General features: G+C 29.1%; 2 protein-coding genes across 7 annotated transcripts; both read left to right on the forward strand.

The window, feature by feature from the left end:
• Positions 1-8102: 8102 nt before the first annotated feature.
• LOC145195080 (uncharacterized) lies at positions 8103-9029 on the forward strand. The gene is made up of 3 exons (XM_090080251.1): positions 8103-8244; positions 8368-8469; positions 8545-9029. The coding sequence occupies exons 2-3, from the start codon at positions 8379-8381 to the stop codon at positions 9000-9002; spliced, it is 549 nt and encodes a 182-aa protein (XP_089936377.1). The 5' UTR covers positions 8103-8244; positions 8368-8378; the 3' UTR covers positions 9003-9029.
• Positions 9030-10425: 1396 nt separating this feature from the next.
• On the forward strand, positions 10426-25053 carry LOC145196219 (A disintegrin and metalloproteinase with thrombospondin motifs 14-like). 6 transcript variants are annotated; one of them, XM_090080719.1, is made up of 20 exons: positions 12563-12695; positions 12852-12953; positions 14521-14554; positions 16598-16704; positions 16824-17034; positions 17118-17254; positions 17329-17412; positions 18051-18166; positions 19139-19158; positions 19251-19353; positions 19566-19700; positions 20392-20530; positions 20627-20734; positions 20972-21120; positions 21422-21524; positions 21645-21756; positions 22429-22847; positions 22968-23067; positions 23168-23298; positions 24811-25053. In XM_090080719.1, exons 6-20 carry the CDS (start codon positions 17153-17155, stop codon positions 24850-24852), a joined length of 1863 nt encoding a protein of 620 aa, XP_089936845.1. In that variant the 5' UTR covers positions 12563-12695; positions 12852-12953; positions 14521-14554; positions 16598-16704; positions 16824-17034; positions 17118-17152; the 3' UTR covers positions 24853-25053. The 6 variants fall into 6 exon arrangements, with proteins under 6 accessions (XP_089936841.1, XP_089936845.1, XP_089936846.1 ...); XM_090080716.1 differs by having other exon boundaries at positions 12581-12740; XM_090080718.1 differs by having other exon boundaries at positions 12586-12706.
• The last annotated feature ends 1588 nt before the right edge of the window (positions 25054-26641 follow it).

Raw genomic sequence — 26641 nt, forward strand, 5'->3', positions numbered from 1 at the left:
TTTTTTTAAATAAAAGTAACCTTTTGATTTGATTTTTTGTTTGAAATATCTTTTAAAAAGCTTAAATGAGTGAAAAAGACTTAATAACAAATGTTTTCAAAGACAGTTTTGAGAAAAATTTATTTTGAATACAAAAATCCAATACTTTAGTTTTACTTTTAACAAAATACAGGGTGGTCAAAAAGCCATAACACTATTCTAAAAAAGAATAACTTTTTCATTTCCTTAACAATGAACTTTGTTTTTTCGTAAACAGAAAACATATCCTTTAAATAATCATCATTTTTCTCTTCACACTAACGTACTCTTAGGCATTATCACCTATCGTAATGCTTCTTGGCTTAATTCTTCAACTTCTTACGGATATTGGCCTTAAAATCCTGAATGGTTCGAGGATTGCTACGGTATACTCTATCTTTCAAATACACACAAGAAGAAGCCTGGGGCAGTAAATTCAAGTGAGCGTAGTGGCAAAATATTTTCAGAATTTCTTGAAATTACCCTTCTCCCAAAAATTTGCCTAAGGGTTATGTAGTCAGTTAAGCTGTACGTACAGCAACACCACCTTGTTGCCACCATATCTATGATGTGTTTAAGATTGCATGATGCACAAAATTCTCCAGTATTTTTTGATACATTTTGCCAGTGATTGCTAGTGCATATTCATCTTCAAAGAAGTAAGGTCCACTGAAGTTTCTAATAACGATTACTAAGTACATAACTAGCATCTAAATATTGGTCATTAAAAAGTGAAAAATTGTTGAAAAGAAATCTTTGTCAACCAATTTTGTAGGCCTAATTTCTCATGATATGAACCATATGTAAAGGAGAAATAATAAATATGTGGGATCTACTTCATTTGTTAATATTGAAACTTCAACTTCGAATAGTTTTTTTGCACAACCCGATCGAAATCAAATCCAATCAAAGACAATCAAAAACAATTTCTTGTTTTAAAATGTGACATTTTAGACACATGTCCCCCCAAAATTGTGTATCAATAACAAATCAATCAAAAGCATTTGTTGATAAAAAAAATGAACAAAAAAAGTTTAAACATTTTGAATATATTTTGGTTTTTACAGCAATATACTTAAGACATTCATGTTGTGTAAAATGGCCTTTATTTGCAACAGCATCGTCGATGCTGCATGACTTGATTTTGATAATCTGTTCCATAAGTTATTACTTGTTATCAATAATTTCTTTTCTTGCTTTAGCAGCTCCCAAATGTTTTCAATAAGATTGAGATCAGGTGAGTTGCCTAGCCATAGCAATGCATAAATGTTTTTCTGTTTCAAGTACACCATAATTCCTTTTGATGTATGGCAAGTTGTACTGTCTCGCATGCATAAAGTATTTTAAACATTTTTGACCAATCTGCCATTTAGGGAAGCAACTGATTTTCCAGAGCTTCGTTATTCTGATTATGTCTTATCATCTCAACCATTTTGTGAAGATGTCCTACTAATTGGACATCACAAATGAAACACAAATGAAGGACCAGATCATTACTGAGGGTGAATGTTTGAGTGTTTCCACATTGAAATCAGGATGAAACTTTTCGTTTGGTCTACAACGGACATATAATATTTCATTTTGTGTTTGAAGAGTCATAACTCACTTCAAAATTAAGATTAAGTTTAAACGAAGACAGATTTAGATAAAAAATTTTATCTATTTTTGTTATATGAAATTAGTTTTCTTCGATTACCCCCTTTTCTAAGGACAAAATCAATTTTAGAAACAATTGATTCAACTAAGCAATGGATGAGATTTGTGTTGATTTTATTAATACAAAACTGAATGCGTTTTTTAATTGATCTAAATTTTTAGCTTGCCAATTGTTCTTGTATACCATACAAGAATACTCCAAAAATTCTCAATTGGACGACATTCTGGTAAGTTTTCTGGGTTGCCTTCTTTTTTAAAAAAATTAATCTTTTTCTCTCGAAAGTCATTAACCACGGTTTTACCTAATGAGCAGATGCCAAGTCAAGCCAAAATACATATTCATCATTAGAATGGAATCAGTCTTTTTTTGATACAATGTTTTAAAAAAACTTTTTGGTTGATAGCTAGGCCGCCGCTTAGAACCAATAAGAAATCAACATCCCATTTTTTGAAAAACATATCCAGACGGGCAACTAATCAAATTTAGCAGTAGGTTTATATTTTACGTTTGTAGAGGTGTCATTTATATGCTTGTCTAAAATCTGTTGTTACCATTAATGCTAGTATGAGTTAAAGTTAAGTAAGATTCGGCATATATGATGAAAGCTCGATTTCGAAATTTTTCATGCAGTTTTCTGTATTTTGTTCTTACGAATGCTGTCTGAATATCGGTACAGCTCGGAATCTTTTTTTTTTTTCTCAAATGGATCTCAGACTTTGTTGCCAGTGTTTTACTAATGTGAGCTTGGTTGCAATCTGACTTTCGAACTGCTTGTCTTTGAGAAATTCCATACTTGTGGTCAAACATTTCCTTTGAGCGCTTGAAATTTTTTTAGGTCAATATTTTGAGTTTATGACTGCTTCCAGTTGCTTTTTGACAGGAAGCTACTCTTTCTATAGATTTTATTATAGTATAGATAATTGATTTTGGTACAAATTTTGTCATAAAAATGGTCAGCAGTAAATTTTTCACCTTTACCTTTATGCGTTTAATAACTCGTACACACGCTTTCTTAAGGTTTCTGACTAATAGATAAGTTTATGGAAGATTTGAAATAATTTGAATGTATTTACAATGTTTCAAATTAATTGTGGTGTCAAGAAATTTGTCTAAAACTGCAGGCCAAATTAAATATTATCACCCGTTACTGTGGCTAGCCACTGAACAAAAGTTTAGCTTTTTCACCATTTCTAAATAAGGAGGCGACAGAAAAGATTCTGAAGATGTGTAGTGTCAAGGTGGTGAGCTGCTAGTTGAAATATTAAGTTTCTCTTATTTTTCTCTAAATGTCAAGTTGCTGCTGCTAGTTCTCTCTAGAACGAGCAACAATAATAGTCTAAAACTAACAACTTAATGAACAAAATAAAGAAAAAAAAAAAATGTAAAGAACGTATATTATGCGGATATGAAACATACCATTTTGCATTTCAATTATTTTACAGAAGAAAACTGAAGTTGATTGCTGATAATCTTGGTTTCCATCTCGTAAAATAACTTGTTAGCGGACGAGCAACTTCTCACTTCACACGTAGCAATGATGACCCTTCAAAAGGACGGGAAATAATGAATTGTTCGGGCTTTTTTTTTACTACAGCGTTTGTGGCATTTGCAGACAGTATAGACTCTTGATAGTCATTAGTCACTTTTTTTTCCCTATCGAGTTTTTAAATATCTTGATTGTAGCGTTGTTTACAGCAAAAGTTACACGTTCATTTCTTGCAACTTCTTTAGAGCATGAGCATTGGCAGGCTGGAAATTGGAAACTAAAAAGTTTAGTTTTCTTCCTCTAATTAAACTGCACAACAACAACGCTAACATGATAACGCTGACATGACAACGCTGACATCAGAAGCATGGTCAGAACCGAAAATAAAAAAAAACACCAAAGCAGTTCAAGTCCCGTTATCAAGTCTACCTGCTTAAATTTAATTTAGGCTTCAAAAAAGTCCTCACGTACCTAATGTTGTCTTGTTTGCTTTTACTAATTTTAAAATTCTGAAACTTTTTTCTCGAAGACTGAAAAAAATTTTACTTTCCTTATTTTCACCTCTTTATCTACTTGCTGAGGCTTCAACATTCAAATACAGCTCTCTAATGATTATGACAGAAAGTTTTCTTAATGAAGAAAACCCGCATAATTTTGATCAGAAAAAAAAATTCCAGCCCTTATATTTTATTTTCATATTTACTTCAGTTTTTAAATAGAGTTATGAGTTATCCGATAGAAACTCGAACCCGGGATTAACTATCTTTAAATTTGCTGTAAACTTTTCTTAGAAGTTAGGACGAGTTCGTAAATTATTCAAAACTCTTTGTCAAATTGAACCGCAACTTGCATACATTTTTCTATTTCTCCAATGATTCAAAAAATTGGGTAGAACAATTCTCCATTCCAAGTTACGGCTTGCTTGAAATGAGTAGAGATATTTTTTGCATAAAAAACTTATTACTGAATTTTTAGGTAAAAGTGTCGACTTCTGTCTCAAAGTTTTACCAGGGCCAACTAAAATAGGCTTTGAATCAACCTTTTTTACCTTTAGAAAACATTGATACACATTAATTCTTACCTTTCAAAAACAAACTTGATTTACTTAGAGTTCAGAGGTCAACGATAAAAAACGAATTCTCTCGGTTCTTTTTGTGATACGTTTGCTATTACCTTAATCTCAAACCAAATTACCCATTAAATTAAAAAATAAAAAAACCACTTGCAATTGTTTAAGGTATTTTGAAGAGCTATATTTGATCTGCAGTCAAATAGTTGCCTGTTTCTTTCTCTATATTCATGTTAGATATTTATAAAGATATATTTATATCTTAAGAATAAAGGAATTTCAATCTTAGGAATGTTGATCTTTAGAATGTCGATCATAGGAATGTGTTTAACAATTAGAATTTTATTCAATTTGTTAACAAGATGAGACAGCGAAAAGATAATAACGTACTTCGTTGCATCAGAGTATGTTATCTTTTGCCATCTCATTTAATCCTTAGCTAATTAGTACTTAAAGCACAATAACAGAGTTTCTCTTGGTCTCAGGTTCTTTTCTAAAACGCAAATTAATACTTTATTCCAACATCTACGCTTTTTTTTTTCAATCAAGTTTTTTTTAGTTAATATTCTAGTAAATTACCACCATTTTGGCAACAGTTTCAATAAACTTTAATAAATCAGTGGATCTCCTCGAATCGATGTTAATGTGTTCTCAATCGCGTGCTCTAATTTAGGCTTTAAATCAAATCAGACTCAAACTGCTTCTGTTAGTAATTTGTTTACAGTGAATTACACAATAAAGATGAATGTTTTTTTGAAATGCGTGCTTTAGAAGTTTTCATCTCAACTTATAAAAGACAAAGCCATCTGTTACTCAGTTACTCTCTTTCATCTGTTTAACGATCCTCTTGAAAATGAAGTTAAAGCAAAAGTCCCTCAGAATCTGTAAAGAACAAAGATCCTGAAAACTTTAAGCTTATAAAGTTGAAGCATTTAGAAATGAAAAACTGCGTTGATGAGTACTTCAGGCCGATATTTACGGTTTTTTTTTTTTTTTTTTTTTTTTTACCAAAAAGGAGATCATCGTGAAATCTCGAAAAACAGTTGGTTGTTAAAATATTCAAACGGTTGTTTAAAAAAACGGTTGTTAAAAATTTTTAGTCACTGTAATTTGTGATAAGTTGAGATAAAGTTACTAAGTTATTGTAGCTCCGTTAATTTTTTAGAGTTTTGAGAGTAATTTTCCCCAACTTAAACTTGGAAAAAAAACTTGCGGAGTTGCGTCCCCCATTCATCAAGTTGTCTAATAATTTTATAAGTGATTGTATTCTACATTAATCTTTTTCTTAGTAAGTTACTTTACCAGAAGCAATTACAATTAAAGAAAAACCTTAAAACCTATACACACTTTCACCCTACAGAAACTTGATTTAGGTGACAGTGTTTATCTTGCTTTATGCTCAATATACCCATTATATAGTTATTTTAATTGAGAAGAAAGTTTTTAAACTGTCAATGTAGACCTACCCAGTGAAAAAATTGTCACAACTGACCACCAAGTGGAACAATTGTTACTTTCTAACTTATGCCACCAAAGTAAAAATATCTTAAAAACGAATGTTTTATTAATACTTTTAATGTTTAATCGATAAACCTGCTTCATTTTTGAAGAAGAAATGTAATACTTTCTATGATTAAAAAATTATGCCAATTAAAACAAAAATTACAACAATTGTCGCCCCTCTGCCCTATTCAATGGAGCCATCGGTGTCACAGGAAGGAATGACTTAACGACAATGACCACTGTACAGTAAACCGTACCTGACGGTAGGAAATACTGTAAAGTACTGTACAGTATTTCCTACCAGTCAGGTACCGGACACTTGACCCAGGTACTTTACCGGATTTTTAGGTTAACCCGTTGACAGACATTTGCGTCTATAGCTGTCAAAGCGAAGTTCACTATATGGCATGATGGCAATAGCTGCAACCTAATTAAAGGTGCTGATTTAATCAAAGTTAAGTTCATTTAAGCAGAAAAAGTTAAACTATACTTCTAATATTCTGAATATTACAAAAACATTTAGCGTTAAATTTCGAGCTTCACTTGTTCCTGCTGCCCGTCAATGTGTTAAAATGAAAAAAGTTACCAAAAAATATGGCACTTTTAGATGTTAACTTATCTTACCTTTTTGAAAAAAAGATAAGATAAATTCACATTTAAAAAATATAAAAGTAGGTTAAAATAAAAGAAACAACTTTCATGGTTTTAAAATAAAGTTGAAGAAATCAATCAAAAATTTATCTTATTTTGACACTTATTTCAAAGTGGTTCCTCAAAATAATCCACTTTTAAATATCCCATTTAAATCTGGTTTAGACGGCAACTAAAATATTTAAAGTTATAAAATCTATTGACATAATTATCCAAAAGTAATAAATTTATGCATTTAGAATCAGTTTTTTTACGGATCTGTTTTAAAAGTTAAAAACTTTTAAAAGAAAAAGTTGTTAGGTTGTTTTTAAAGCTTAATAAAACTAAGCAAGTTTTCAAGCGAGAGACAAAAATTAAAAAAAAAATTTTTTCTTAGTTTTCTAGCTAAAGTAGCTTTGGCAGATGCTATTTTTTAAAATTTACAATGTTGATATCTATTGTTTGGGAAATCTTTAATTTTTAGTTGTAGCATTTTTCCACAAGTTCATTTTTAATTGAAACCTAAACATAAGTGAGGACAAGTGACTTTGCAGAGAATTACAGCTTTGTATTCCAAGAAAGTCTTCAGAGACCATTAGATATCTGCATATCTATTTTGGAGCCTTTTTAAATATTTGAATTTTGTATATCGCATTTTAAAGATATTGTCATGTAGTATGTCGCAAGAATTTAAAAACACTTTAGCAAACTCTTATGACAAGTTGGGAGCATTACTAGGAAAACGATTTTTTCATCAGTTTACACCATATCTGTATGTATTCTAGCACTGAAAAGATTAAGGCTGACGAAAAAGATTAAGGTTGAAGAATAAGATTAAGGCTGATTAAGTCTGAAGGCTGAAGCAATTACTTTGGCATTTGAGCTCAATAAGAAAAAGATTGGTAAGTTGGTAAAGAGATTTAGTTATAAATGAATTATACTCATAAATCATGTTCTAGCCTTCATAACACCTTCAAGCACAACTACAGCATTAAAATATAGACCACAAATAGAGACTCTCATTTTTTGCCTTTTGATAAAACGCTGCAAAAATTTGTTAAGCCAAGAATAAATATTTTTTCCAAATACCTAACAACATTTTAGTTTAAAAGGTTTTAACCATTCTAAAGCAGATTTCTCATGAAATTTCTAAATACATAGTTTTATTACTTTTGGATATTTGTAATTAATGGTTTTTTAATTTTAAAATTTTAAGTTGCCATATAAATTAGTCTTGAATGGGATATTTTATTGTTGAATATTTTAAGGAACATTTTACATTGGGCGTCCAATTTTCTCCAGGAAAATATCTTCACCGAGTTTTTAAACTGCACCAATTTAAAAAATAAAAAATAAAAAAGAATGGCAACACAGCTGACGTTGAGCTGACAATGAATTACTCTACTTGTTTCTTAACTTTTTGTTTAGCAATAGTAACAGTTTCTTTTGAACTTTATAGCAACGAGCAAATTTTATTTATTCTCAATTGCATAGTGCTTAAAAGTTTTCAATAGGAAATGCAAAAGTAATTCAATACAAAAAACAGGATGATCACAAGAAATTGATGCAGCTGTAATGGTCGTTTCAATTCTTAAAATTTTTTATTTACTCGACCAAAAAATATATATTTAATATTAACAATACAGTAATAACAAACTGCCTGTATTAGTAACGCAGAGATCACACAACGACACATTCTCGATATGTTTTTCTAAGGAGCTAAAATATAATTGTCAGATATATATGCACCGATCTCGCGATAGCTTATTTCCACCATGAGTAAATAAGATGATGTAACATTTACTTTTTTTTCCCATAAAAGCCCTGCCGATTCTGAAGAACACATTAATCAAACAACAATAATAAAGTTCATTCGATAAGGTAGGAAATAGTTTAAATTTTAAATATGATTTATTTTTCAATTCTTTTGTATTGTTGATTAACAAATTTAACAAAAAAGTTGTAATAAAAGTGCCTAATATTCAATATTCATTGTTTTTGTAGAATTCAAGAGAATGAAGCTTTTTGTACTTGTTTTGATTGTTCCATTCTTGTTTGCTGAAAGAGTAGTTAATGATAAGAGGGGGATCAGTGTAAACACTAAAGGTTTAAAATATTTTTCTCCGAACGATTCTCTTCACATTTTTTTGTTTGTTTTCATAGTGTAATTTATCTTTTTAGATTTGAAATGGGTTTTGTTGAGAAAAAATGCCTGTTTTCACGGAAAGAATGATCTCCCTGCATATGTTCCTGCGTCGGAAAGAGGGTTCTTAGTTGCATTAAAGCTTGTATATGTAAGTGGAGTAATCAAATGCTACGGATCAGCTCAAGGCAGCAACTTTGGTTGCTTCGATGATTTCACGAAATTTTCTGTTGTTGTTTGTGATAGCAAAAGACAAACTATCTTCCCATCCCCAAATCAAGCAATTACTTACGACGGCTACAAACATTACCAATATCCTGGCTTTACAACAAACGAGAACGAAGTAATTTTCAGTGAGTTTGCGAATCCTGTTTACATAAAAGAAGGATATTTAACTGTTTGGAACGTTGAAGATCTCTTCAACAATGCTGAATCAGATAACTCTGGAAACGTTTGTGTCGATGTGTATGGTTCGTTTATTGATATTTCAAAATAATATGTTCAATAAAAAAAGCTTGAACAAGTTAGTTTTTCTAAGATCCCCATCAAAATTTCTTTTTTAAAGATAACGTAATAATCAACCAATAACATTATTAGGCAAAAAGAATTTAGTAAAATAGAAAGCATTAAATTTTTTTCAAAATAAAAATAGTTCTTAATAAAAACGAGGTAATAAAATCACTGAATGTCTTTAATCTTGCCAGTGTAACTTTGTTTTTATTTCAAAAATAAAGCTTTCTGAGCAACTATTAGAATTTTAAACCCTAACCCAATCGAAGCAACTATAGATATTTAGAGCAAATTTTAACAAGCATTTTATCATCTAGATACAAATCTAGATGATGAAATGCTTGTTAAAACTACCTCAAACTTTCTTCAACTTGTAAACTTTGTTTCTGCATTAAGAATAAAGATAACGAATTCAGTTTTATTTTAAGAAATTACTGGAATATGTAAAAAGAACATAAGAGTGGTTTATTGAGCTAAAGTTGTTTCTTTTTAAAAACAAATTTTCACTTAAAGTTTTGGCAGTTTTAACAGATAATTTCTTTAATAAACCCAAAAACTAAAAATTTTGAACATGCGGTTTTAAAATTTTGCAATGAATCCTATTAGAATGTTATTCAAAAGGGTTTTCTTAATTACTATCATCATTACTTTAAAGTGCAATTAAAATTTAAATAAATATTTGGTCTTAAAATAATGAAAGGTTAATCTTTGGTGTAAGACATACTTTAATCTTTAAAATAATAAAATATTATATTTTTAAAATGATGAAATATTATATTTTTAAAATGATAAAGCATTATCTTTAAAAAAATGAAGTATTTATAATTTTAAAATAACTAAATATTATCTTGGAAGTGTTTATCAAAAAGATCCAGTTGCAACTTGTGATTTACTTTTTTTGCTACAACTGTATTTCCAGATAATAATGTTTGAAAATTTAAAAAGCAACATTTTAATGATGGACTTTTACATTTAGATTTTAAATGGGTTTTGTAGAAATTCTTTTTTCTATGAAAGGAATGATCCCCCAGCAGTAGTTCTTAAATTTTCTTATAATTAGTTCTAAGACTTACGCCGAAGATTTTTTTTGTTGAGTTTTTAGTAAAAGCAATTTACCTTAATTTTATCTTTAATATTTTGAAATGGTAAAAAACCAATTTGCTACAAGTTCCTATCTCACCGTCAAACATTTTAGCAAAAATAGAATTCGCCTTGCATCTCACTATAAATACATTTATCAAAAAAGAAAAAAAAAAAAAAAAAAAAAAAAAAAAAGCTTTTTTCCATCGTAAGTAGGTGTAACAAACATTTACGTTTCTCACAGTAAGCTTTCAATTTGTTTGAGGGTATCTAAGTTCCATATTCCTAATGAACGTCACTTCTTAAGTAAACGCTGTATCCTATTTCAATAACAAACTTTAAATAAAAAAAGCCTCAATTTTATAAACCAACAACTGAAATTGACGAGACATCATTATATTGGAAATTAAAAACGTTTTTAATGAAAGAAAAACATATTGCATGCACAATAGTGTGCTTTTTCATACCAATTGGTGAAGTAAGTTTAAATTCTTGAATACCATTTCACTCTTTTTTATTTCGAAGACAGTTACAAAAGAATTCAAAATTTTTTTTTAATCAGTTGTACCAAGTTATTATAACTGACTGGACAGTAAATGTCTTAGCGCTCAATAATAACTACTGGATTTAACAAGGATGACTTATGAAGTAATCCATATGAAGTAGTTTTAAAGAGGCTGAGTTGCTTTTAAATAACAACTGAGTTGTTCGGTTATTCATTCCCGGATCTTTCCATTTCTCTTTCCATTTTACTTTAATTAAATTAACAGAATACATATGAAAGTAGAAGAATACATGAAATTTGCTAAATAGTTATAAATAGACTAAAAATTAAATATTAGCTTGGCAAACATAAATATTGTTTAAGTGAAGAATATTAGCTGGGGTCTTAGGTGTATCTTACAGCAGGTGCTCATCTTGTTAAAAATAAAAACTCCTCGCCTTCTTTTAACATGTTTTAGCACTATTCCAGATACTCCAGATGTCAATCTCATCCAAGATCTACGCTATTATTGAGAAAAAGGAAATCTTATTGTTAATGTTCTTTTTGTGTGCCACAAAAGGTGATTGGTGCCCATCGTATAGGGAGCAAATGTTCTTAAAAGTCACCAGGTTTGTGGAATGAACAGTTTACTAATTGTGTATTTGTGCAATCTTTTAAGTAGTTCCCAGCCACTCGATAATTTGGAGATGTGTTGATTTCTTTTTATATCATTTTATAACTGACTGTACAAAATCAAAAGTTACTGTTGACTAAAAATTTAGTAGTAGTAATTTCTTCTACATTATTGTCCATTTTATTGTAGATCCACTTAAGTAAACAAGATGCTACCTCGTTTTCATCTCTAACACCAACGGTCTCATCCCACGTACAACAGTATACCTTATTATTGCTTCTATCAATTATTGTATCACCAAATATTACATTTTTCCGCCTCATCGGATTTTTTAAATCTAGACGTGTTTTTGCCTTTCTGCAAGATTTTCTTCATCTTTAATCATCTCTTCCTCTTTTTTTTTTTTTTTTTTTAATTTTTTGTCAAAATCTCTGGGATTCTTATGTAAGCTGGTCAAACGTATTTTTGATCACCTTTAATCACTCAGCAAATGACATTTGTGATGTTACATGAATTATTTGTTGAAGGATAAAAGCCTAAATTAAACCTCTCAGTAAATCTACTTCTTCCTATAATTTTTTGGGGTACAACTACCATTATATATTTTGTACATTGTGGTGATAATTAAATAAATTCTAAGATATTTTCAGGTACCTTCACGAGAGTCAGATATTAATAGTCAGGGAATGATTCAATATATTGAACGATGTCAATTTTATCATACGGCTAATTTATTTGGGGATGCTATTCTCTGGCATTTAGAGATTGTACCATGTACATGCTCTGTAACGTCTTTGCCAATGCAACGGTTTTTTTTAATTTTTTACTCAAATTGAAAATGTTTCAGAACATAATTTTTTTCTTGTTCCTACCGCTAGAAAATAAACCCTTAGTTTGTTTCTGAAAGACGTTTTGGAAGGATCGATTTGTTCTTTTCGTTGTAAGGCAATAAAATTATGAGGCAAGATGTATTGCATCTTACCTGTTGTATCTCATAATTTTATAGCCTTACAACTAACCCACACACACATATACATATATAACAAAAATTTGTATAAATGTAAAATATGCATACCAGATGTTAATAAATATATATTTAATATAACAGAATTATATTTTACTAGATTTGCAATTGCAAAAAAATGATATATTTTTGATAAAAGTGAATTGTAGTTGCTATTTCAAGTTCTATTGAGTGATGAAGTTTTTGAAGATTTCTCATATTTAGGCTGACCTTAAATGGTAACTAATAAACTAACAATTCAAAAAAAAAAAATAAAAAAAAAAAAAAAAATAAATAAATAAAAAAGAAGCTGTTTCATAAATCAAAAGTATTGAAAACATCTAAATTACTATGGCTCCATGTGGTCCAAAATATGTTTTTTAAAACCTAAATTCGCATGAAAATAAAACTCCTTTGTTTTTAAAATGCCAGAAACCTGTTCAACTTATTTGCTTTTTACGATGTGTACAAAAGTTTGGTAACTGATGAGTTAGAGTTTTTTACATTTATTTGTTTTATAAGGGTAATATTTTAAACATCATTTTTAAGCAATTTTAGGCTTTATCGCTTTACAGCATGACTCAAAGGGCGTCGGGTTACAATAAAAAAATGTATTTCTGTTTTCTATTGGTAGTCAACATCAAACTAACTACGAAAATACCATCTTCCATGTTTATGGGTTTAGTGAACTTCAAGTCCTAAAAAACAAAGATTTTGCAATCTTCATGTTACATAGGTATTGAACAATTTTCCATTGCCTTAATTATTCCCTAATCTTTTATCTTCAACTATTTCTCTAAAATCCCTTCGTTTCTATCTTTTTATCTCTCAATTCTTTATCTTAGATCTTTTTACATATTTTAATTACATATTTTTATCCTTTTGCTTTTTTTAAAACTTCTTGTTTTTCTTTTAATTCTCGAAGGAACTCAGCATGAGTTTTCCCTTCATGCTATTTCATTTGCATTATATAGTTGGTGCACAGATAGATAGATGGTTCTTACATTTTGGCAACCAGGCCTGTTAAGAAGTGAGGCAAGGGCTTTAATATGTTGGGGCTCAGGGGCAGCTGTAAAATTTTTTGTTTTTGCATGTGCCCAACACTTTTTCGCTACCTATATAAAACACACCAACCAGTTGTAACAAAAACTTACTGCTTTTAAGGTGGTTGCATTGGTCAGTATAAAACTGTGGAAGCTTTCTTAATCTTAATTGTCATAATAAAGATTTTGAACTTGATGCAGGAAAAACAAAGATGTTATCATAATTTTTGTATCTACATGGGCTATCAACATTGTTTGTGACTGACACAAGAAAATAATTCCTGGATTCAGAGTGCTTTACACTAATGAAAATTCTAAATTGATATCTGGTTCAAATCATATAAGATTAGTTTTAAGATGGTTTCAATAATTTTTAATAAAATATTTTAACTATATCTCCAGTTTATTAGTAAAGCCCTATCACAATAACAATTTCTCAATAAACCAGCATATTATTTACTTAATGCTACAAATAAAGAAACACTTGCTTTCTTTGAAATTTTATTTTGAAGTAACACCTCAGAATATATGAACTTCAAACCTGATATAAAAGTATGGTTTTCTCCGTCCACTTGATCCTAAAGAACCTGAGGCCACATGTAATCTATTTGAAATGATGGCAAATAAACATACTTATTTCAGTTTTTCAAACTTATATTTTTTATTGAATACTTTCTACCAAAAAAAAAACCCTTATTTAACAATTTTCAGTTTTAGATTACTGTATATAGCCTAGAAACTAAATTTAAAATATGAAAAAATCTACAACGGTGGTTTTAAGAAGGTTGGATTCAAAGTAAGTCTATCTTTGACAACAGCTATCTCTAAAATCTTTGGGAATTGAGAGCGGAAGTTTTTGGTGTATAGTCCTAGCTAGAGTCATAAAGACAATTCTATGACGGTTGATTATCTAGAAGTTTTATTTCTTCTAATATAGAAATACCCTGTGAAAAAAATCTAGACATATTTGATTGATACTCTCAACTTCTAAGTGATAGTTTAACTTTATTTTAAAGTTTTTGAATCCTGTACTTACGTCTTTTTTTACAAGATATATCATGTTTAATTAGTTTGTTAGTTGTTACTCCTCCAAATCAAGTTAATAAAAATACAGTTTTATTCATAATCAAGAATTAATATGGTTGTTTAATGATTTCAATTGGTTTAGTTCTATGTAGCTTTTTGTTTTGTTTTTACAAAAAAGGAAGAATTATTTAGACTAGGATGTTATGAACTTAAATATTCTAATGTTTTATTTAGATTCTAGCTCAATCACTGCTTCGTCAGACTCAGAGTAAGTCAATATAATTGCCAAGTTTATATACATACATACATACATACATACATACATACATACATACATACATACATACATACATACATACATACATACATACATACATACATACATACATACATACATACAGTGTCTCAAAAAATTATCCGACCAAACATTTTTAAAAATATTTTTCCTAAAAAAAGTGCTGTATTTTCATAAATTTAGACTTTTTTGGTAAACTCAAGATTAATGAAAATAAAAGAACATGTTTTTTAATAGATTTTATTTATTTTAATGTAAAATATGAATCACAAGGTTTTCAGTCTTAAAATAAAGGAACTTGGGTCGTTTTTTTATTGTCAAAAAAATATTCGACCAAACACATTGTTTGTTTCATAACAAGTTATTATATAACAAAACAATTATTTTAATACTTTGTTGGGCCTCCCTTTGCTTGGATTACAGCTTCTAGACGTCTAGGCATTGATTCAACTAAAGATTTTGTTTCTTCTGGTTGAATCTTTTCCCAGGCTTCTTCAATTGCCACTTTAAGGATATCTTTTTTGGAAAATGACCGATCTCCAATTTTTCGGTCTAAAATTTCCCACAAATGTTCAATGGGATTAAGGTCCGGTGATTGTGCGGGCCATTCCAAGACCTCAACATTATTTTCAGCAAACCACTCCTTAGTTTAGCTTGGGATCGTTATCTTGCTGAAATGTAAAATCAGATCCTAGCCGAAGTTTTCGAGCAGATGACTTCAAATTTTGCCTTAATATGTTTCTGTATTGCACTTGATCCATTAAAGTATCAATAAATTGGAGTTTTCCAACACCCTTCCAAGCCATTGAACCCCATACCATCATGTTACCGCCGCCATACTTGACAGTTTCTCTCACGCAGCTTAATTTATAGGCTTCTCCGGCTTTTCTCCAAACTTTTTGGGCTCCATCAGATGACTTTAAGTTGAATTTCGATTTGTCGCTCCACAGGATCTTTTTCCAGAAACTTAACGGCATGTTTTTGAACTTCTTAACAAACTCCAATCTTCTTTTCATGTGTTTCTTACTCAAATATGGTTTATTACGCACAAGTCGTCCTTGAAATCCCTGGTCTCGGATACGATTTCTGATTGTCTGATGGGATAATTTGATTCCATAATTCTCTTCAGCTTGCTCAGCCAGTTTTTGAGCAGAAATGAAGCGATTTTTCTTGACTTGTATAATTAAGTTTCTATCAAAACTCTTAGAAGTCCTTTTTTTTGCGACCCTGCCCTTCTTTTGTGGCTGTTGTTCCGATCAAATTATACTTCTTCATTATGTCGGATACTGTATTATGAAGAATTCCAGTCTCTTGCTGCACCTGACGATAGGTTTTACCCTGATTGACTAGATCAACAGCTAAATTTCTCTGAGAAACAGTCCAGTGACGTTTTCCTCCCACCATTTTACTTAAAAAAACATGAAACCTTTTTTTTATACATAATTTTTTTTTTTACTACAAAAAAACAGTTTTTTGTTATGCAATTTCATTAATTGTATAAAAATTTGCTAAAATATTTCAACAAATTTCACATAAAATTAATTAAACTTACCTAAATATCGCTTGGTCGGATAATTTTTTTACAAGCCTATTCAATACTAAGTTCCTCTTAGGACAAATAATAAACCAACTGAAGCATGAATCAAAAAATATGAACGCTAAATAACATACTATTCCCAATAGAATTAAAATGACAGACAAAGTAAGTATCGCTATTCATTGTTTTTAGTATAATTTAGAGCGTAAATATTTTTTTTTGGGAAAAACTTGTTTGGTCGGATAATTTTTTGAGACACTGTACATACATACATACATACATACATACATACATACATACATACATACATACATACATACATACATACATACATACATACATACATACATACATACATACGTACATACATACATACATACATACAAGAAATAAAAAATAAAAGTAAAAACACAAGGTAGCAGTTTAAGGTAAAATTTAATTAGTTAACTTAAATAATTTTCATGATTTTTTTTCATTAGATGCAACTTTTGTGTGGGGTGACTCTCAATTAGGATACGATACAAGTAGAATTCGAGAGAATGAAGTATTTGTTACTCTAATAAACAAGTCAGGGAGAAGAGCAAATGTATGCATTTCTAAAAATTTATGTTTGGTATTTTTGAATATATTTACAAATTATTAAATTGTATACATGATTTAAGAAGCATTTATGCAATTTCTTTGTACAATTTATTGCTGATCTAGATTTACCAATCAAATTCAAATGGATATGAAATATTTTATCGCTTTACAATTAGACCAAATGAGCGAAAAACATTAAGTTTTCTGCCAGATGGTTCATTCTTTGAGGCGTTTGATTTTTTAACAAAGCGAGAGCTCATTATAAATGGATATAGAAGGCTGGAAACTAATAGGTTGTATACAGGATTCCCATATGAAGCTTTCATCACAACATGTAAGTATTTTATTTTAAATATTGGCTTTCTTGATTTGAAGATGTTTATTAAGTCTTATTTGTTCTTACTGATATAATCTTAGATAATCTCCCACCAGAATTTAACCCAAAGGCCAAAATGCCTTCATTTTATATTGAAACATTGGTTGTGGCTGATCAGTCAATGATTAAATACCATGGTGAACATCTTGAAAACTACACAATGACACTTATGAACATGGTAACTATTTTATATAAAAAAATAAATAGTTAATTGAGATAAAGTGCTGCTTTTATGGAATTTTCCTTTTTCAGGTTACCAGAGTTTTCATGCATAAAAGTTTAAACACTCCAATTTACATTTCTGTGACTAAGTTTACAAAGATGGAAGTCTTACCAGTAAGTATTTTGACACTTTCAAAATATCATGAAGTTTTTTTTAAGGAAGTTGATTGAAATCACATAAAATTGGTATTTTTAGTGAGTATTTAAACTACTTTTCATTCAAACTTTGTGATTGAAAAAAAAGTAGATTAAAAATGTTCAACCTAACAATGAATTTAATTAAATGAATTTAATTAAATGAATTTAATTAAATGAATTTTTTTGTAATTTAAAGTCTCATGACATGCTAGAACTTGCTTTATTTAGATGTTAGAATATAGTTTCCTTAAGTTTTTCAAACACTTTTACAATCCAAATACTGTTGTCATATGGCAAAAAGTAACTAAAAAATTTGAGTTTTGATATAATTGCACTTAAAGTTAAAAAATAAAATTGAGCTATTGTCTTATATGAGAAAGCAATCTTTGTTATTTATAAATATATTACAAAAGTTGCTGGTGCATTAGGGAAAACCCCTTGGATCAGAAAAAGTTTAGGCTTAATAACAAAAGTTCCCCTTTAATACTAAGTCTAAACTTTTGAACTTGACTTAAAAAAGTTTTAGCGGTAAATTAAAATTTCTAATGATGCAAAACCTTTATTTTTGTTTGTAGAACTGTATATATCTGTAGTATATTAGATTAACTGTTTAGTTAAACTACAATATTGAAGCAAACAATCCAGCAAGCAGTGTTGAAGCAGCATGTCAGTTTGCAAATACGTTGCTAAATGATAACTATACATTTGATTTTGTCCTCATACTTACAAGGTATGATTTTAATGGCAAGTTAATAACTATACATTTTATTTCAATTTGTTCCTGCAAGCTATATTCTTCATAATAGATTTAAATAACTTTAAAGTACTAGTCACTTAGTAAAACCCATCTTAAAATATTCTAGAAGTCTCATACTAAATAAAAGAAAGGCAACAAAACCACAAGATTTTAGACTATCTATTAATTTAAAGCTATTACTGAGAATTACTATTATATACAATAAATAAATATATACAAATATATATCTAAATATATACAATAAAATCAATACTTGAATAATTTTTTCTCTTTGGATTTGAACTTTTGAATTACATTGATTAAACTGATTCTTAAAAAAATTTTTTTATAAACTTTTAAAATAACTCATAGCACACCAACTACCCATAAAACACAGTATAAGCTTTTAGAAAACTTTCCGTAATTCTTGATAAGATAAAAATATATGTAAATTATTGTTAGGATCTGATTTATCTTTATCTGACACATATAGAAGCATGTTTTGAATAAAAATGCTGTAGTTTACCTGAGTAAACTACAACATTTTTATTCAAAAAATTCGTATATTTTAACATGTTTTTATGGAATTTTTCACACATATATTTAGTTTTTTATATGATTCTATGGAATGAAAATAATTTATTGCTCTCTAAATTCAAAGATGAAAGACTTTTGAAATAAAAACATGAAAAAAGGTTCTCTTATATTAATCAAATTCGATATAAAATCCTCTGCATTTGTATTTTTTTTTTATTTAAAAATATAATACAAGATTATTTTTAATAGGTAATCTACCTTCTCATTTAAAATTTACTATTTGACAAGTTCTGTCTATTTTTTGATTCCTTTTATAAGGTAAATAGTATACTGTTAAAAAATGATATTATGTCATATTAATTTCATAAAATAATATTTTTTAATTAGTAATTTGGTTTCTTTTTAAAATAGATTAAACTTTCATTTTAGGGAAAACATAGGTCCATCTGGTAAGGTTTGAAGTTTTTTGACTTGTTAGTTTTTTATTTTTCTATGTTATCCAAAGCAATGGTTCTTATTAGCAGCATGTTTGCTATTTTAGGTTATGCATTGATGTATACCATGTGCTCAAAAAAAAGTTGTGCGTTAGTAAAAGAAGATGGTTTTGACTCAGCATTTGTGATAGCTCATGAATTGGGACATTCGTAAAAGAATAATAATTATTTTAAAGAATAATAATTATTTTAAAAGTTATATTATTTTAAAGTTATATTATTGGTAGCTAATTAAATGGGACATTCATAAGAAAATAAAATACAATAACATGACTATTCAATGTTAAGTAAAAAAATATTAAACTCAGCCTCCAACTTTGTGTCACTTTTAGTAGTGTTAAAAGAGCTTTCTTCTTTTCCAGTTTAGGAATAGATCATGATGAAGGACTTTGTATTCCACCAGGCAATGCTAACATAATGGCAAAGAAAATATATACTACCAGCTCAAACTATATGTGGTCTGAATGCAGTCAAAGAATTTTAAAAGAGAACCTAAAGTAATATTACGAATAGTATTTTTTAATTTGAGATGAAAAATTTTTAAATAAAAAATAGAATGTTTAAACTAGGCACCCTAATTACAGTTACAGTTTTTTAACAGTGTGACCCACCTTATGGCTACATGATGCATAATTATCCAATAACCATAAACAATCAATAACTATAAACAATCATTAAAAGCCTGGATCTACTTGATATTTATGTGCTAAAATAATAATCTGGGAAAATTTAATGCATGTAATGTTATTTTTTTTTTTTAATAGTTGTAAAAAAGGATATATAACTGCAGTGTCAGTTACTTGAAAATTGTCTTAAACCATGTTATCGTTAACTGCTAGTTGTATATTACACTATTATTCATTACTATTGTGTGTTAATTACTATTATGTTAATTACTGTTTTATATATTATATAATAAAAATAGTTACTGTTATATATAATATAGCACTTTTACTCTTTTTAAGTCTTTAAAATTGATTAAAAATTTTGCAGGATCCTTTTCTGTTTAAATAGTTGAGTAGATGTAATCAGAAACAGAAATGCTTATTGAGACTTATAGTTTAGACCTGTAAATTAACATATTAAAACTTTACTTATTTTTCTATTTTTAATGAAAGGTTAGGGTTTGAATTTTGTGCAATTGACAGTCCACTAATATCTTAAATTGATGTTTTTCTTTATTTTTAGTTTCTTTCCTTGTCTGACCAATATTCCTAAGCTTCTTCATTCTTTCCAAGTAAGCATGATGAATTTGCCTGGGGAGTCAGTCTCATTAGATAAGCAATGTCAAATGCATTATGGCAATCAATCTAGTTCCTGTACTGTGGTAAAAAAATCTTTATATTTTTTTAAAAGTAGTTGTATTTATTTTTAACAACTGTTTAATGTCACGAAAATATGTATGTAATCTTTTTTGTTGCAGCAAGTATCAGTGTGTAGATATTTATGGTGTCATCCTAAGCATGGTGCACCATGTACACCTCTGTGGTTGCAATCTCCTTTAGAAGGATCCACATGTGATAATGGCAAAGTAGGTATAGTATTTGTGTGTTACAGTAATCTCTTTTTTTTTTTCTCTTAGGTTTTCGTCATTAACTCCAACTATAATCTCTTAGTAGGTTATAATTACCAACCAATTTACTATATAATAAATAGAATAACTTTGCTGTACAGCTGCAAATTGCTTAAGTTTTTCTTATGTCTTTAAGTGGTGCGTTAAATAGGTAACTTTGCTGTAAGCTGATTGAATTTTTCTAATGTGTTTAAGTGGTGCATAAATTCGGCCTGCATTGCTAAAAAGAAGCAGCTTCCAATTCATGGTGGTTGGTCTCAATGGTCAGAGTATTTTCCAGCTTGTGATAATGCAACAAAACATTTGCTGATTCAACAAAGAAACAGATCCTGCACATATCCTAAGTAAGAATTTTTTATTAACAAGATTTTTGTTTTATAACACAAATATCTGAATGCATATGAAAAACTTTTCAGAAAACAATTATCAAATATTCTTACAGCTATCTCACAGTATAGTAATATCTATCTTACAGTATAATAGTAATTCTTATAGAATAATTTTATAAAAATATTTATAAAAATACGTTGTACATTGTAATAATGATAGTAAATAATAAATATTAAAAATTAATTATACAGAAAAATTTTAACAAGCATGAATAATGAAAATCCCAAGCAATTAAAGTACATACTTATTTTTTAGGCCTGAGTTCAATGGAAATCCATGTAAAGGAATATCATATGAAAAAAGAGTTGTCCTTCCTGACGAAAAGGAAACATGCAGTCCATACACTTTACAAAAATTAGTAAGTGCTTTGAAAATACAGACTGCCTACATATTTAAATGATTTTGAAAAATGTTAATTGTTGTTATGGATAGCAATCTAATGCAAATATCTTGTTTTTTGAAAAATATTTCTTTCTAGTCGCTTAATCAAGTTCTGTACCAGAAGGCTACACTCCGTGATGAATGCGAAAAGATTAAGAAAGATAATAAAGTCTGGACTTTCTATTCTGATGATATGCAAAAGGCATATTGTATGTATTTACTTGATTATTTTATGTTATTATGCATTCTTTTTCTGTTATGCAATTTTATTATAGCATTTTTTTAAAATGAATTTCTTGAATTTTTATCGTTCCGAAATATTGCTTCTCTATTGTTGAATAATTATTAACCATTTATAAACTTTGACCATCCATTAACAATGACCACTCATTAAAATTGACCACCCATTAACATTGATGTCAACTTAATGTCATCTTTGTGACATAAAGTAAATAAAATTAGGCATCAGACTGAAGATGCCTTCAGTAATATTCTCTTACAAAATGCCTAATGTCAACTAATAAAAATACTTAATTAAAGGAATAAATCTGGTTGTTTATACTTTTTCCTAATCTCAATAGTTTTCCTAATTTAAAACCATGATATTTGAGGCATAATATTTGGGGCATGAATGTCTGAAAAAACGTCAGTACAAAATTTCATGCTAAATTTTGTAAACTAACTTTCAGAAAACTTAGCATGAAATTTTCGTTGCTGTTAGATACCAGCATAATTGAAAACGACTTGCTGTAGGTAAAACTATTTTAGTAAATAAAGTTAAATAATTTGTATCAACGTTTTTAAAGATTTTTCTTAAGAATTTTTTATCTTCAAAACAACATCACACACTTTCTTCAAAGCTTGCTCTAATTTTTCTGTAGTTAAAAGCTTAAACGTGTCATGTGATTTTGAAAGAGAAGGCTGCCAATGGAAAAGTTCTGAGAAAGGTGTTAAGGGATGGAACGTCGGTCAAGGTCCAACTGCTTCCATAAACACAGGACCTTCTTTTGACCATACGTTTAAAAATGTATCTGGACACTACTTATATTTTGAAGCGTCCTGGATTCATGGAACGCCACGTTTGAAGAATAATGACCGCATAATTTTAGAATCTCCAACTATTGTAGCACCTTGGGCCTGCTTAAAGTTTGCCTATCACATGTATGGAAGTGATGTAAAAGGGCTTGAAGTATTTTTGAACAATGGCATGCATCGAAAGAAAATTTGGCATAGAGAAGGACCTCAAGGAAATAACTGGAATACGGTTGAGCTAGATCTTTCTATAAGTATTGAATATTTTGTAAGTATTTATTTCGTTTATTTTTTAATCTGTGTTTCATTTGATGAGAACCAGTATTTTTGTATTCAAATTATTAGGAGATTTAATTGCACTTTTATAGTGACTCATTTTTATTTTAAGATAACTATCGAAGCTATTCGTGGTAACAGCCACACTAGCGATATAGCAATTGATGACATTATGTTTGATAACGGGCTATGTTCTTCACCTAAAATAAATTGTGAGCAATAAGTTTATTTTTCAACGTGTTTCATGTTTCCTTTCTAAGGGCCGTCAGTAATAATTTGGTTTTAGCAATGCTCTTTTTTAAATTAAAATAGTGTCGCACCAATGTTCAATTGCATGTGTTGACAACGATTTAACAACCATGCTAAAAACAAATGTATATGATGGCACTCCTTGCTTATCCATAGAAACGGATAACAGTTTATGCATTAACAAAAAGTGCGAGGTAAGGCTTAAATTTTTTTAACGAAAATGATATTGACTACTATTTAGGTAAGCACCAAAAGCCTTTTAAATATTTCTTTCCTTGTTCTTTTGAAATCATCTTAAAATTCAACATTTAAGAGTTAACATAATTACACAGGCCAGCGATTAAAAAAAATCTTTTTTTAACAATATCTTTTGATTCCGTCATTTTTGTGTGCGCTCTCGAAAATAATTGTAAAAAATCACCCACCTTTTTTTTTTCACATTTGAACATACGGAATCTGTGCATTTTAAAATACTAAAACATATAATAATCTAAATTAGGTTGGCAATGGCAGTAAATGGGGTCTTTAGTACTGCTCTTTGTTTTCCCACCTTTATCGCTCTCAAATTCAAAATCGAATTCTTTAATTATTGTGTGACAGGAAATACACTAACTTTAAGTAAATGCGATGGTAATGGTATTAAAAAAAAAATTTCATACGACGGTTTTATGCTAAGATATTATGAGCAGGAAGGCACATTACACCTTTTCTAAACTCTTGATAATTCAGATATATATGATTGTCAATTGGGTAAAATGTTGTTTCCCCATCACTGTATGTGGGGAGTTTGTAATTAAAAATCATATTGAATTAAGTAAAATCTGTAATAAAGCTAAAGTAACACCTACTTTTTACTTTAACTTAGAGGTGTTACAAAAAAACTGGTCCCAGAAACATTTTCAGCACCCAAAAATGCGCAAGATTCCGCTGCTTATATTGAAAAAGTTTTAACACCATACTTTTTGGTTGGCCTGTGTAATTAACTATTCATTATGAGTTAGTGACCAAACACTTATGACGTTTACACAGGGAGACTAGAGGGGTAGAATGTTAAATTATCCATTTAAATTACTTAAACAGAAATGTAAGATCCATTTTAGGTGGGGTTGGAGTCAGCCCAGTTTCTGAAGCATAGCCATCCGCTAAAGACAAACATTTTTTTAACTAGTGAATTTTGCATTTTTCAAAGAATAAAATGTTAAAAGCAGTAAAACACATGTAGCTAAAAACTAATTACTGCGAATTAGAATTTAGCAAATTGAGATTTACTAAGACCAAAATATTGCAGCATGTTCTTAAAAATAAATATTGGCAGCAATTTTTAAAAGCATTTTAAATTTTTCACATTTGCAGGCAATTTGAGTGTAATTTTTTTCAATAACGAAATATATTAGTCACTTCAGAATTTTGCCCTCTAAGTTTAATTGCGTAAAAATGGCGCAACCAAGCTGAAGTTAAAAAGGAAACTTTCCAAGTATTTCCAAATACTTACTCTATTTTCACTAATTAAGGTCTAATATGAGGAAGTTTTATGGCAAAAACGAACACATTACACCTGCAAATGTATGTGTAGGAGGGATGATCCTTATTTTCTGTAGGGTTTTTTTTTTTGCACACGTCATAAATGTTTGATTCCTTATAATTTACATACAAAAGTATTTGAACAAATAAAACTGTCAAGATTTTTTGCCTTCTTTCTTTTTCAGCCAGTAAACTGCGATGGAATCATTGGAAAATCAATCTGTTGAGGAAGTTTTAGAATAACTCATTAACCTTTAATAAATTAGATAGTAAGTAAATCAAAAAGTTAATACCATGAACTATGTATGGAACTTTATTTAACAAATCATTGGTTACGACTATTTGAAAGTGAAAATGAACTTAAAGTGAAAAAAATTTCTAAAGAAATTTGAAAAAGTTTTTTTGATAAAACAATACTTGACTGTAAACGGCTATTTTATTAATCTCTTTAAAGATTATGTATAAGTCAAACAACTGGTTATCTTAAATAACAGACAATTATTCTTAAAATGGTTTACTATATTACATAGTTCAATTGTAAAGGTGGTAGCAATTTACTAGCATTTCATGGATGATTACTTCACAAAAACGTTATAAATCATGGTGGATTTATACCCCAGAAAATAGTTTAAATGTATTCGAAGTATCGACTACCTCGAAAACTAGATAAAAGTCCGACATGCATACCAAAATTCTTATAAATTTCTCAAGAGAAAAGATAGCAGTTGTTTAAAAAATACCTATTGGATTATTCATTCTAGTAGTACCTGTAGATCCTTCGTTTTTTAAGGTGGTACCAGGGTAAAGACAACTTTTTAACAAAAAATGGAAAACTTTAAATAGACTTTAGCTCTTTTTTATTAATGAACAAAAAAAAAATAAAACAGTACACCCCTCTCCACACACAAAAAAAAGTGATGACGTCATTAATTATGCGCATAGTTAGTGTTATTTACCCCCCCCCCCCCCCCCAAAAAAAAAAAAAAACTGCCTATTTTTTCATCTAATATAACTAACTCAAAAAGTGTCAAAACTGTTTGAAAATTTGAACATGAATTCTTTAATGTATTTAGAACCTTGTCTATGAAACAGAATTCTTTAAAAACATTTTAATTTTATCAGGTTGACATTCGAACTTTAAAAATTAAGGGAAGTTTGGGACCAAAGCATGATAAAAATGAGTTTTTAAAAAAAAATAAATAAAAATATTTTGCTTCATAGACAACATTCCTAACATGCTCATCTTTAAACCTGCAAAATTTCAGCCCATTATCTATTTTCAATGAAAAGTTATTTTTTCTGAAAAATTGAGATTTAGTGAGAAAAAAAAAAAATGCAGAAAAGCTAAAACAAGTTTTAAAAAGTAATATATTTTAATTATATGGTAACATTGACTATTTAAAAATGGCCATAACCATGTCTCTCCCTCTTCAAATTTATCTTTATCATTATGCCCTTTTCTCATGGCTCTGAGCTTTTTACGTCTTTTTTTTAACACAGTCTTCTGTAATATGGTCCGATTGTTTAACACCATGAATATCTTTATTATAACTTCCCTCAGTAGTATAAAAACTACAATTTACACCTATTTTAATAAACACAGGAAGTAGTCCTGTAGCACAATTATTTAACTATTTAAGAGACAGCTGTCTCAATACTGATATTATCTTGGTGGGTTTTACCAGTAATTTTGTTTCTTTCAAATTTTCACCAGGTTTCAGCTGGGCGAGGACAAATACTAATGTCGTTTTTCAGGATCATCGTGCTCACTTGAATGGTGTAAAACTGCAGCAATTGCTTTCTTCATTTAGAGGACTTATACCTGCTCGCAGAACCCATTTATAAATGAAAACACTAAAAAATCTTTAATTATTACTCAATTTAAACTGAAGGAAGACTGACAAAAAGTTGACTACCGTCCTTCAGGAGCACTATTTTGAGAACAATTTTAGTGGTTTCAACGCACAGCTTATAGCTTAAAACAATATTTAAGGAGAAGTCAAACGTCTTGAGCAT

This window comes from Hydra viridissima, unplaced genomic scaffold (assembly GCF_058129835.1).
Source record: "Hydra viridissima isolate aposymbiotic clone 2 unplaced genomic scaffold, HvirCarnegie_v1 scaffold_2, whole genome shotgun sequence".
NCBI classification, from domain to species: Eukaryota; Metazoa; Cnidaria; class Hydrozoa; order Anthoathecata; family Hydridae; genus Hydra; species Hydra viridissima.